We start from the raw sequence: 14,217 nt of genomic DNA on the forward strand, positions 1-14,217 counted from the left end.
GGAGTGGTGCTCAGAGACCAACCTACTGCTCAACATCAGTAATACCACTGTCTACATCAAAGGAGCTGAGGTGGAGCAAGTTGGCACCTTAAGTTCGTGGGAATCAGCATCACAAACGACCTGATGTGGTCCTTACACATCTCCATCCTGGCGAAGAAAGCTCATTAACGGCTATATTTCTTAGGGAAACTCACAAAGGCAAAATTCCCATGCCAAGTTCTTATACATTTTTGCAGAGGGTGACTACAAACATTACAAACTGGCATGGGGTGTCCATGGCCCAGGACAGGAGGGCTCTACAGCGGGTGATTAAAACAACCCAGAACATCATTGGTACCATCTCCTGAGCATCAGTGATATTCGTGAGAAGAGGAGCCTGCAAAGAGCTAAAGGACAAAACCCACCCAGCCACAACCTGTTCACTGTGCTGCCTTCTGGAAAGAGATACTGAAGTATCAGCTTCACCAACCAACGGACTTCAAAACGGCTTCTTTCCTCTGGCGGTGAGACTCCTAAATTCATCATCCACCCATCATATACAATAGTTTTTTGGTGTTTGTTTTCTTTTCTATTTAGCATATTAGGACAACAAACTAAATTTCATTGTGCAAGCCACCATCGTCCCTGTACCTAAAAAGTCTGCAGTGTCCAGTCTGCAGACTTTGTCCACCCACCTGGAAGTTGTTTGTCATCTTCCTGGATCCATTCTTCACATATGATTCCTATCTATAAATTTGTCCCCCTGATTGACTACACGTTTTTTAACTTGTTGGTCTATTCTGTACACAAATCTAATGCACGCTCTTCCTGAGTTTTCTTCCATTTTTGGGGTGTCTAAGGGCAGACAGTGTTGTATGCTGTACAGATTGTATATCTACTCGAGACAAATTTGTGATATTGGGCTATATAAATAAAATTGACTTGACTTAGTTAAGCTAATGACACAAAGTAGTGAAGAAAATGCCATGTTGAATACCAACTAATTTTCATTTAAAGCTTTGCTTGACATTCAAAGCAGAAGTCAAAGTAAATTAATAAGATTCTCAAAATCAACACACCATGTGTGAGAGAAGGAAGGTGTTCTATCTGAAGTCCTGGCAAAGTGCACACTGTTGCCCTTACCGGTCTATCTATGTATATGACCTTCAACATAAATAGTGACAAAATGTCAATGAGGAAACTGAGAAGGTGATACAACAGCCACAGCTGCCTGCTGGAAAGGCCAACTGTGGTATACTTGCAACATAGCACTGTCACTTTCCTTGTTACAAATAAGAAGATAACTTTTCACTCAGCATACTGAGTCACTGTAGCAGCAGATGGAAATTGGATATAGCACAGAAGAATACAACAGTCCCCTTATATCATATTGTACCACACAATAGTGTGTTGAATCCTTGCAATATTTCTTTACAAACTGCAAACACAGACAAATATTACAAAACATGATCACATTGCTCCAATATTAAAATCAGTTGGCCTAAGGTTGTAAAAAATAGCATACTTCCTGTGACCTCTAAAATTGCTGAGAGATGGGTAACTGACCAACTAACTGATTATCTAAATCAGAATCAGCACAAAGTTCTTCTACAATTTGAGTTCAGGAGTAATTGTTCGACTGAGACAGAAAAGTGCTTTTGTGGATTGTCTGTGGACCTGGACTACATGTAAATCAAAGTTGGATAAGGGCAGTGTGGTTTAGTAAGTGTTTTAATCTGAAGAAGGCCTTTGAATGTCAGCTGTTAAATTACTCTGCTTCATAAATTGTGTAAATATCCGCATCAGCCCCAATAAACTCATCCAATTCTCCACACAGCTTTTTAAACATTATGCCTGAGTAAGTCTAGCCAGTACCTAAGGTGGGACTAATAAGGTATGTACAGTATGGTACTCTGGGAAAATGTGTGGTTACAAGTTTTTAAAGACTTAACTGTTAACTGCTGCTCGTTCAAAATATTATCATGAATCAAATATACTGTATGTACGGATTATGAAACTATGGGCCTCTGGACACAGACATGTAAAAGCCCCCCCAAATATCCAGGATGAAAGGGACACAAAACGACTACAAATAACACAGCTGTCATTCAGTATCTTTGAGTTTACCTGTGAGATTATAGACCACATCCGTGATGCAGACCATGTTCCAGTCTTTCCTCAGCATCTCCACCAAAGCACCAATGTCTCCCCATGTGTAGTGCTGCCCCTCAGGTAAGAAGTCAGGGTTTAACTTCAGCTGATCGGCTATGGAGTAGCAGAAGCCAGACACACCAAGCTTCTGCAGCGGTGTGAAGTGGATCATGTTGTAGCCTACAGAGTAGAGCTTAGAGTTACATGGTTCTGGGGTATAAACTGTACTTTGTCATTGAATTAGCAAAACTTTGTGTCAATGAACAGATCCATACCACAGACCTCCATCTTCAGACTACTTACTGCTACCAGTGTAGTTAGGGAAGGATTGCTTTAAAAATGTTCAGTAAAGTTGCAGGCCAGACAATCACAACAATGAGCTAACAATGACACCAAGAAGCTCCACAGAGCTTGTTGTTGGTGATAATTCTATGTGGATTCATCATGGCCTTTTACGTTAGACATAGTTCTGTACCATGATGACCAGTATCACAGCAATGACCCATTAGGCAGGGTCACAGTGGGCTGGAGCTTATCCCAGTGACTATATACGTATGTACCAGCCTCTCGTCACTCTGCTGGATAAAACAGGTAATAAAGTCATTTTGGTTGCTAGTTTGTGTCATATGATTAATAATATTTAGTGCAAACTGATCTGTTACAACAAATTATCACTTTAAAGCAAGTACTATAAAAACTACATTTGTAAACGACATAAAACCCAATCTTTATTGTTAATGTGTAAAACAACAGAGCAATTTTCAACAGAGCAATTTTCTGAATACCATATCATCAGTTTGTCATGTTGGCCCATTTACCTGTCTCCTTTGCGACCCTAAGTCTGTCAAGCCATTTGTCCAGTGGGCCAAGGCATTTGGCCAAGTATGTTTGGCTGCTGATGCAGTCCAGTGGTAGGATGTCATTGTTGACTCCCACCCTCAGCACTGGATCAACTACAATGTAACCACCACTCACTTTCTCTTTGTCCCTGTCAAAAAGAAAAGAGAACTCACAATGGAGGCATATCAGTAAATGCATGAACACAGAAAGGACTGGACATGCAGGTACATGTAAATAAGTAGCTGTAAATGATGGTCAATTCAATGGTTGATGGGACTATAGTCGATTTTTTTGCGCTGGGATAGACGCTGTGACAAAGGACGACCTCTGCTGACTGTTTTCTGAGAAGCAGCCGAGCAGGAACCACATTTCATTCCCTGCTCATGGAAGAGGGAGGCAGACATCTGCTTGCGGAATAAGATGACCGGCATTGAGTTGGTGAAAAGGTTTTCAAGAAAGTGCCAGTGCGAAAAGACTGTGGTGTCTGTAAATATATATAAATAGTGTTTTATGTGCCCCGTTCTGGGTTTTCCTTTCCAAGTCTCTGTGTGTGCAAACCACACACACTCATTTTTTTTATTTAAAAAAAACTCTCAAAGGAGCATCTTTTCTGGAGGGCATTCTAAAAGATGCCCCCTGGCGTCCGCAACTTTTATGAACCAGTGGAATTATACAGTACAACCTCACAGGTGCACACTCCATACAAAACCTCCGTTTCTAATGGTTAATCAAAGCAAGTTTCAGTTTTGCTGGTTACATACAATCATGATCAGTAGTACAGTAGCATTATCGTGGCCCTATTACTTCAGCCTACCAACTGTGTCCCAACAGAACCCAGAGGTATACTTTTGGTCATAGCTCACAGGTGCTTTGTCATTCAATTTCTTCTTCCTGACGTCATATCATTGTCTTCTGTCATTTTTTTGGCAGTTTGATCCCCGGCTTTGCTAGTCCATGTCGATGTGTCCTTGGGCAAGACATGGGTATGAATGTTAGAGTCCTGATGGGCAGGTGGCACCTTGCATGGTAGCCCCTGTCATCAGTGTATGAATGGGTGCATGATGACATGTAGTGTGAAAGAGCTTTGAGTGGTCAGAAGACTAGAAAAGAGAGATATAAGTACAGTCCATTTGGAAAGAAATAAGTTCACATTTTAGTTCATTCTTTGCGTCAGCAGTCCATGTATGTTAAATGTGTTGGTATGATGAGGGTTAAGTAAGTAGTAAAGGAAAGTGACAGTAATGATAGTAGTGCTAAACAGTAGTTATAAAATATGAAGTATATAATATTCACTATTAACACTTTTCATTAATCAGTGAATATAATAATGCAGTAGTGGTGGCAAAGCAACTTACCCACAGGAAAAGTAGTACTGATAGGATCCAGCCACCATTAAGTCCAGTTTGCAGTATTTATCACGGTCATCCTCCCGCTCGTTCGGGTAGACCCAGTCCAAAGGACGGAACTTCAGGCGCTCAAACTTGAGGCCTTTTGCAGGGTAGTTGGTGTAGACCTTGACAGACTTACCCTGGAGGGTAGGGCCAAGACGGAACTGCAGCTCAAAGCCTGAAGACAGTTGTAGAAATGAGGATGACTAGAATACACTGTTACACCCCAGAGAGTCTATGGGGTATTGTCAAGAGGAAGATGAGAGACACCAGACCCAACAATGCAGACGAGCTGAAGGCCGCTATCAAAACAACCTGGGCTTCCATAACACCTCAGCAGTGCCACAGTGTCATCACCTCCATGCCACGCCACATTGATGCAGTAATTCATGCAAAAGGAGCCCCGACCAAGTATTGAATGCATACTGTATACTGTACATGGATATACTTTTCAGTAGGCCAACATTTCTGTATTAAAAATCCTTTTTTTAAATTGGTCTTATGTAATATTCTAATTTTCTGAGATACTGAATTTGGGGTTTTCATTAGCTGTAAGCCATAATCATCAAAATTCAAAGAATAAACGCTTGAAATATATCACCCTGTGTGTAATGAATCTATATAATATATGAGTTTTACTTTTTGAATTGAATTACTGAAATAAATTAACTTTTCGATGATATTCTAATTCATTGAGATGCACCTGTATGTTCAACCTGAAAAAAAGAACTTTACTCCGAGTGCAACGTCCTGACTAAATAAAAGGTGAAAAATGTCAGAGAATGCCATATTCAGATAGCCTTACATTCTGTGTGCATTGAATAGACGAGAATGTAAAACAGTGACCCAGTTGCTAACAAGACTGCAGGACCACACTTTTAAAGGTTACACATGTAAGAAATGGTGTGTGTTGTATTTTTCTGCTGAAGGACAATAGTACAGTTGCATTGTATTTCAGCTAACAATGTAGTGGTGCTATTGTGGTGTAATGTCGCAGCAGTTATTAACATGCGTGGTTAAAGTGCAAAGTCCTACCTTGTTCCAGACGGAACAGAGTGCGGTCCAGGCTCTCCATGTCACTGTCACTGAGCAGCAGCAGTCCTCTGCTCTTTCAGCTGGCTTTTAAAATGCTTTCCTGTTCGATTTAGACTGCCTTCCTGGAGGGAGAGCCAGAACTGACATGGCATGGTAACATGAGACAGCTCTCTCAGGATGAGAGAGAGCGGGAATGCACACCAGTGTTGGAGAGGTGTTTACCACAGTGAAAACACAAGTGTAACGGAAAAATGAAAACAATTATTTCATGATTTACCAACATTTTGACATCACTGTCTTCTTCAGGGAATTAAGGAATAGAAACAGCTCCACAGGTATTAAATAGGGATAAGACACAGGTGTGCTCAGTCATGGGGAGGGGTGTCCTCAGTCAGATTCATACATTGTCGGAGGAGCATTAGGTCTCATTGTATTTAAAAGTCACATTAGAGAAACAGTTTGATCAAAAAAAAAACAAAGGTTGTACGGCCATCAAAATGGTTTACATATTACCATCATAAAAGTTATATGTCTAGAATGCAGCCTTATGACGAAACACAGCATTAAGGCAGACATAATAGATACTATTTAAGGTCCAATTAGGTTCCAAAAGGACACCTGAAGGACATAATATCTCAAGTACACTTATTAGGAATATGACAGATATATAAGACACAAATTTGGAAAAATATCATAAAAATACAGAGAAAAAAACAACGATTTTAATTACAGAAAGAATAAGGAAGTAGAAAAAGCTGAGGACAGAGATAGAGAGAAGGCACCTACTATGTATCAGTGTATAGGCGATAAACTAATTACTGTAAGTCAAATTCAACATTGAGGCCATTAGGGGCGAGAGTATTTAGGTAAATCCAAAGTGAGAAAGTCACTTTTTCTTTGCACATGTATACCGGAGAGCAGAGATGGCATGACCAGCCTCAATAAAGTGTGCTGCAACAGGGTAAATAACATTTTTGCATCATACGAAGCTGCTATGCACCCTAAGGGCACACTTATATGTGCCCACATATTCGCCAAACAGGCATGAAATAATATAAAAAATGCCTTTCGTGGTGCAAGAAATAACCCCCTTGATGAGAATTTTCCTAGCTGAATGGGGGTGTTTATGTGCTGTGGAGGGATTTCTGGAGGCGGCTGGTCTGAAAGTGCTAGAGCAGTGTTTCTCAACTGGTGGGTCGCGACCCAAAAGTGGGTCGCGGACCCGTTTTCATACCTCTGTCAAATGACACTAAGTAGACGAATTGAAGACATGTTGGATGACATCAAACAACAGACCACAGCTCAAATTAAGGCAAGTGGACCTTTTGCATTACAAATGGACGAATCTACAGACATAACAAACAAAGCAGTTTTACTCGTTTACGTGAAACATGTGTGGGACGGGGACTTACAGGAACAATTTCTCTGCACAAGAGAGCTCCCTACACTATGACTGCAGAGGACATTTTCAGCTCAGGTTCAAACTGCACTATCTTTTCATTAAATACATTTGAGAAGTTGAAAATTTTCCTCGATTTGGGTCATGGCTTGTCATTAAGGGGTGATGGTGGGTCCCGCAGCCAGACCAGTTGAGAACCACTGTACTAGAGCGTCTGTAAGGATCCTATCATGTAAGAAAACTACTCGAATAGGGTTGTTGAAGCATTACATAGATGAGGGGCAGTTTTTAAAATATGCCGCTAAACAGGCTTAATCTCAACGAGAATATTTAGTGATAAATAAAGGAACTTCTTAACTTCTTTCCTACCGACGCCCTTAAAGAGGTCAGCTCTGGACATCTTATTTATTATTTAAACAGAATCATCCAGTTGTTCTTTAAAATGTGCCTTTCATTACACGAGACAGCTGTGCACACTCTATGCACAGCTAGCTAGCTAGCTATTTTGTTAGAAACTGTCTCCAGTGAGCAAGAGTGTGAACGAGCAAATTCGAAATACAAGAAATAACTATCGACATCTCTCTATTCTTTGCATTAATGTATCTCTCTAGTATTTCGAAACAATAATATCAGTCCCTATAGAATGTTGTTGTTTATAATCAGTTAGTGCTAGTGAAAACTAAATGTCATAGTGTCCCTCATAATGCTCTTGTACCAGTATATCATCCAATTCATTGACCAGATGAGTATAAGAAGATTCCTTCCATTTCAGCCCCTCATACAATATTTATCATTCGATAATTAAGATGTACTTGAAATGTGTTTTTTTACTTTTGTTATTCATGTTTTTTTTCCATTGAATGGTATATTTGATACTGAACTAGTTCATCTTTATCTCAGTGATAGTGTCCAAATGAGCATAAACTATCACTGGTATGTAAAAACTACACGGACAACAAAATAGATGTAAATGTTGATCAAAATTGTATTCCCTTCTGCTCATAATAAAGCAAGTAAACAACTCAAAAGTTGACACTCTCAGGTCCATTCTCCATCCATTGTGTGCGGTCCCTTTAAGAATTAGGATTTGGGAGTGACGCGGATATGAAAGTATGAAAGATATGAAATTCTGTCTCTTGTGTTATCATATACTGAATGCAAGCAAAACTACAGAGCAAAATCACACTCGTTCTGAATGAACTGTCTGAAACAATGGATATCCGCGGCCCCAAATGGGCCCCAAAAAAATTTCCCTCACAAACATGCCCCTCTCCTTGGGGCTAAGCCCCCCCTTTCTTTGAATCCTAGAAACGCCCCTGGGAAGAAGTATTGTTTAGAAAAAAATAAACCAGGAGTGGTGGGGCAGGAAGACGAAAGGGAGACACCAGTAAACGGAGGGAGGTGAGGGAGCAGGTAAAGTTGACCAGAATCCGAGCAGCACACTATGCATCTTGGGCAAGCATCTAACAGGCTTATGCAAGCAGTGCCAGCGGCCAGACACAGTGCAGCGTGTACATGTCCTGTAGGAGGTATGGAGCAGAAAGAGAAGTGATGTTCACGAAAAAGAGGAATGTGGGAATAACAGAAATATCCCACGACACGGGAATGCTTTGGAGTATGGAAGTCAAGGAAAAGGAATAATATCTGTTTGACTTATTGAGAGACACTGGTTGAATAAAAAGGATCTAGTAGGCAGATTGCACAGTAATGGTCTACATCCAGAGGGGGGCAGCAATGCGACATATCGGATGCCAGCTGCCTTAAAACCCAACGAAGAAGAAGACTCCCAGAATGCCATTGTGAACTGTAGCAACCTCGACATAGCTCAACCTAATTGTCCCTTGGTCGTTGTGTTAGGCGACATGGCGATTTACAGTAAATATCTGACAGCAAAGAACTCCTCCATAGCAGGCGGTATTCTGCTGGTTTTATACCTGCTGAAACGGAGAAGACGGACGGTCAAACGGGACGGGTAAGTGTTGCCTTGAAACGCAGAACACGCTGCTTTCAGGTGAGTTAGTGAAAGCTCTCTGGATGCTAAGTAGCAACTGCTAGTTCCCGTTCTGACAGCAGGTGACTGCGACCTGCCGCTGGGACAAGCTACACTTCATTCAGCTTCTTCTTCTCCGCAGCTCCCTCACTCATCTGACTAGCTCAAATACCAGTGCACCGTAACATAGCGTTATAATAGGAATGTGAACGCTGTGTAAAACAATCACTAACACATTAGCGTTACTGCGTGAACACCATGAACGGTAGATTAGTGTAACTTTGATTAAGTTGGGTCTTTTTAATGTATTTATTTGAGTATCTCTGATCACTCTAAAGGGGATTCTCGTTTGGAGAGAATAGAAAAGCCAAACTCTATTTTTAGAACTAGGACTTCACGAGGTAAAAGAGAAGCTGACCCTGAGCCTGTTGTGTAACTACTATTGTAACTATTTGTATCAGCTTTTGTTCGGATTGTTGGGGTTCTGGTGGGCTGTCTGAAATAGGCCATTATTGTAGCTATTTGCTCATTTGTGTGGAGAGTTATGCAGCTGTATTTCAATCTGTCTGTGCGAATCAGCTTTGTAAAAGTATAAAAGAAAGTGTAAATGCGTACTGAAAGTTGTAAATATGTAGATACATTTGTAAATGTTTACATGAACCTGTAAACGTGTGCATAGATATGAATGAAAAATAAGTATTTTGCTGGAAATGCATATAGGTCATCAGTTGTGTGAGTGATTTGTCTGTACCGCTCACTAACATGTAACCTGTGTGATTTCATTGTTCTTTCCTTGCAGCAGAAAAGGAGGTTCAGATATAGTGTCGAACAATGAGGTATGTAAATGTTTCATGTGTGTCTGAAGCAGATAAAGTTTCCATAAAATGTGTCTTAAATTGTTTGCTGTAGTTGTATCACAGCCCACCTTTGTTCTGTCTCTTCATGCAGAAAGATGGCAGAAAAGACCGTGCAACAGTGGACAAGGCTTTCTTCCGCCGAATCTTCCAGATTCTGGGGATCATGGTACCTCAAGTTTTCTGCAAGGAGGTATGACATTGACCTCTCTTCTTAGTACAGGCTCCGGTCACTAGGACCTGACCTATAGGCCGGGGGCTTCACACCCACTGCTCCCAAGCTGATGGCCAGAAACAAACAAACAGAATCAGAAGGAAGGAGATGCAGGCTGCTGCCCACTGCTGCCCACTGCTACTCACTGCTACTCACTGCAATGGGTCATACGGGATCATTGATAATAAGGAGGGATTGTTTTCAGTCTAAACATTGTTTTATTGCAAAATCTAAAAAATAAGAACATTCATGTATGCAGGGGGACATTATGACTAGTTACGAGGGGTGGGTGAAGAAATCGATACAGCATAGTATCGCCATATTTTTCCCGAAGAACTGAAGAAGCTGATCTCTATGATTTCCTGTTTCAGCCTATACTCAGTAAAAAATATCCGACCTGAATATTGGCACTGATGCTTTCTAGGCGCTAGACTAATACGTGTACACTGTGAACAACAAATCAGCAAGAGAAGAGATAGTAATCTTAGTAACGGTCACCGCTGTTGTTATACAGTACGGCACCGTAATAAGAAGATCCACTAGATGGCAGGAGGGACTGGAGGAATAAGACTAACAAATCTTTCTTTTGAAAAGTTGAAATCGAAAGCTTATTTTGATAGATTTTCTATTTCGGGTCAAAATCATGTCACCCCAAGTTGTGAGGGCATTAAACCAATGATCTGTTAAACTTTAAGAATCAAGACAATGGCCTATCCTTCAATGCTGAAAACACCTTTTTGGAATTAAAAATCTAAGTTGTGAACTTATTATTGAAAATTGATTTGGGGAATCATTTTATTCCATAAAATCTGGATGTTTTTTCTCTTTGAAGTTAATAATTCAGCATTTAACCGTTTACTGACAGTACATATTTTGACTGATTTAACAAGAGGAGCCTGAGAAGAGCTAAAAGGATTTTAAAAGACTAAACCCACCCATCCACAACCTGATCACCTGCTGCTGTCTGGAAAGTGATGCAGAAAAATCAGCTGTCCAACCTGCAGACTTCAGATCAGCTTCTTTCCTCAGGCTGTGAGACTCCTTAACTCATCCTCTACCCTCCATATATCATTTAGTTTTCCTATGGAGCGTAATGGGACAACAATTTGAAATTTGTTGTGCAACCCTGCTGTGCAATGACAAACAAAAAAACTTTAACCGTAAAGCCGGCCCACCTAACTTGAGCCTGAACCAGAGTTGTTGCTAACTTCAAGGCTAACGCCCGTCACTGTAATCATCTGAAAGCTGGCCAGACACTGGACCTTGGCTTGTGTCTTAGAGTTAATAAATACACTCTACACACACTTCACAGCTATAATGCTACTGTTGGCGTCATACTCGCTCTCACACACACGCTCTTTCTCTTGACTGGACATTCGCTACAGTATATCAGGCAGACACACAGCTGACAACCTCACAGCTATTAGCAAAGTGGCTGCATGTGTCCACAAATATGCAATTCCGTATGTAACTTTGTGTCTGCTGACTGTCCTGGACGGGTGAACTGTGGGCTTGTGCATACAGTGCAGCTGGCAGTAAAGAATGGACCTGCTTGCGCATGGAGTTCTCATTGCAGTTGGAGGGCTTGATGGGCAATCCTGCATGAAAGACTACTTTAGATTATAAAACATTCAATTTGATGTTGGGGAAAACAATTAACCAAGATAGCGTTAAAAGTTGTAGGTTATAACTCAAATTCTCTTGGAGACTTGCTAAAGCAAGTGAAGACAAAGCTGTTCAGTTAATTTCTAATAGACCCATAGCCATTTAACAAAGACTATTTATTATCAACTAATTCATTTTCACTTTGTTTTAATCATCTATAGTGGTGATTTGCATAAAAACATACAATTCAAATGATTTGGAAATGACAGATTCTATTTGTATTGCTAAAAATAAGCCGCTTAGAGCTCGCTGTGTTAGGAAGTTAAACAGCTCATCATTTATCTCTAATATCGATTTATGTTGCTGTCAAAACATCTCCAACAACTTTCTCATGGAAACTACATTTTACAAGATTACATTTGAATACATCATAATAACGTTATAATTTACTTTCGTCCAACACTCATTTTTACTGAATCGAGCTTGAACGCACCACAATGTAACTCAAAGGAACCTCCATAAGGCTTTTTCCGGTACTCTATAACAGCTGTTGCTGTCAACATTATGAACCTTACCAGCTCTTCACATGACAATGTCAGCAGGTATTTGTTGTTCACATTGTTTCATTATCAGACCAGCAACTAGAAAGAATCGATGGCAATCTTCAGATCGCATTTTACTTCTAAATGTAGGCCGATGACGATTGGAAGTAAAACATTTGTTCTTGCTATGATGAATAAACTGTAATTGATCTGTGTTTCACATGACTCCCTGGTCATTTCTATATCCAAAATGCTCTCACATTGCTGAGTTGAGGCTCTTTTTGGCGGGTATAAGGCTGGACTGTTGGTTCCCTCTGAATGTTTTCAGCAGTGTTTCAGGTGATTGACACGACTCTCTTCAACACACAAAACAAACCGGTGTACCCACACGTGTTGTGTGACTCGTGTGAGAGGAGATTTCACCGCACACACAAACAACTTGTCTTAATGCAGAAAACAGGAAATCATAGATATCGAAGCTTCTTCACTTCTTATGGCCATGAAACCCTGACTTGTATAACTGCAGTTACTGCCAAATCGCTTGATCCCTACATCCCTAATAGCAATTTTAATAGTTTATATAATAAAAGATTGATACTTGGCGCTCATGCATCCATACAATATTGCAAACACGTTATTGTAAAATATATTGTAAAAATCCCAAAACACATTGTATGCCTTCAATTTGAACCCAGTCATAAATGAAGGACATAAAGAGATGAAATTTAATTCAGATTTTAAGTTTTGATTCACAAATTGAGTCGGTAAAAATGAATTCTTGCCTAGGGCAATATATTTGTTTCAACTCTTCAGTTGAAATAACAAACGATTGGGATACATTAATATCCGAGTACATTTGGAAAGGGAAAAATAGAATGATGAAATTTCAAACTCTTTGATTGGCGAGGACCAAGGTTAGAAGTTGCACTTTACTGCCTACAGAACTATTAAATATCAGCCAACTGAAGACCTAATTTTGTTGTTCTGATTATCAAGCAAGATGGAATCAAGAATATGTCCAGGGCCCATTCAGCCACGGTTAGGCGATAAATAATTTAAATTATTAGATTAAAGACTTGATGGAAACAGGTAACGCATTCATTAAGCTATCCCTGAAAACATGGTTAAATATTCTCACTAAAAGTTTAGAGAGATGAGTATTCCCAAATGGTGCTCCCTTGACTTTACCCCAAACAAATTGGTGGTGAGATATAAGCTATGGGCTAGTCGGGGCCTTTCCTCATACTTCACCTTTTTAAATTGCGGGACGTTGGTTAAATAATAGTGACGTTTTATTTATTTCTTCAGGTGTGCTGTCAGAAAAACAGTTAAAAACCACCTATTGAAAGTTTATATTAGGAAGAGGAAAACTCTAAAGGGGACTACGTTTACATAAAAGCCAGTATTTACGTTTGGTCTTGTCCAAGTAGATTATGTAGATTTTAGCATAAGATTTAGACAGAATTAGTGCTTATTTTTCAGACAGAAAATACTTTTAATTGGGGTTAATTCATTTTTTAAATACTGAATGAGTGCATTTGCCAGAAAAGCCATTACAAAGAAATGGCTTCAACCAGACACCATATCTATAACAACGGTATATCATTCAAGAAATCTTTATAATGGAAAGAATCCTCTTCTCCATGGAGCTTCAGGAAAATCGATTTGAATACATTTGGAAGAAGTGAAGCATGAACATCTCCTTGAAATGCCTTAGTCAGCATTAGTCATTCTGACTGGTTGTACAGACAGCAGAGTCCTTTAGCACAGATACATCAGCTCCATAACCCGAGGTCACAGGCTCCTCTGGCTTCATTGTGTCTTATCCGAACACCTCAGTAGATATGAAGGGTAGGATGATAAAGGACCTAATGATCTGCAGTATTTTACAGCCTCTCCCAACTCTCCACTACAGACTGGCTACCTTATCCTTATTGCTGCCATGTTGGTGACCAGGACCTACTGTGACGTATGGATGATCCAGAACGGCACCATGATCGAAAGGTCAGAATGGCTTTGTGCTTCCATTTTTGTTTAAAGCTTAACATCCAGATTTTACAATTCATGACCATAAACGTATATTAGAGGTTTAAGTCACCATATAGCAGCCATGACAACCATATCAGTCCTTAATATTAAATATATCCACATCTGACTGACATATATATATATGTGTGTGTGTGTGTGTATACGTGTGTGTGTGTGTATACGTGTGTGTGT

The 14,217-nt window shown here is 40.0% G+C and overlaps 2 protein-coding genes across 3 annotated transcripts in view; one reads left to right on the plus strand and one right to left on the minus strand.

The window, feature by feature from the left end:
- LOC116399106 (glycogen debranching enzyme-like) overlaps window positions 1–5,465 on the minus strand; it is a 39,505-nt gene extending 34,040 nt beyond the window's left edge. Inside the window, exons 1-4 of the mRNA XM_031875994.1 lie at window positions 5,394–5,465; window positions 4,326–4,536; window positions 2,949–3,118; window positions 2,107–2,310 (exon numbers count right to left, since the gene is read on the minus strand). Of these exons, the coding sequence (XP_031731854.1) occupies window positions 2,107–2,310; window positions 2,949–3,118; window positions 4,326–4,536; window positions 5,394–5,433 (625 nt within the window). The 5' untranslated portion in view covers window positions 5,434–5,465. The remainder of the gene's footprint in view (window positions 1–2,106; window positions 2,311–2,948; window positions 3,119–4,325; window positions 4,537–5,393) is intronic.
- Window positions 5,466–8,601: 3,136 nt separating this feature from the next.
- Window positions 8,602–14,217, plus strand: part of abcd3a (ATP-binding cassette, sub-family D (ALD), member 3a) — a 45,192-nt gene continuing 39,576 nt past the window's right edge. Inside the window, exons 1-4 of one of the 2 annotated variants that reach the window (XM_031875981.1) lie at window positions 8,602–8,764; window positions 9,582–9,618; window positions 9,731–9,829; window positions 13,913–14,001. In XM_031875981.1, the coding sequence (XP_031731841.1) occupies window positions 8,655–8,764; window positions 9,582–9,618; window positions 9,731–9,829; window positions 13,913–14,001 (335 nt within the window). In that variant the 5' untranslated portion in view covers window positions 8,602–8,654. The remainder of the gene's footprint in view (window positions 8,765–9,581; window positions 9,619–9,730; window positions 9,830–13,912; window positions 14,002–14,217) is intronic. The other variant, XM_031875982.1, reaches the window with a different exon arrangement.

The sequence above is a fragment of the Anarrhichthys ocellatus genome, unplaced genomic scaffold (genome assembly GCF_004355925.1).
Source record: "Anarrhichthys ocellatus isolate YVR2014 unplaced genomic scaffold, GSC_Weel_1.0 scaffold101, whole genome shotgun sequence".
Classification (NCBI taxonomy): domain Eukaryota; kingdom Metazoa; phylum Chordata; class Actinopteri; order Perciformes; family Anarhichadidae; genus Anarrhichthys; species Anarrhichthys ocellatus.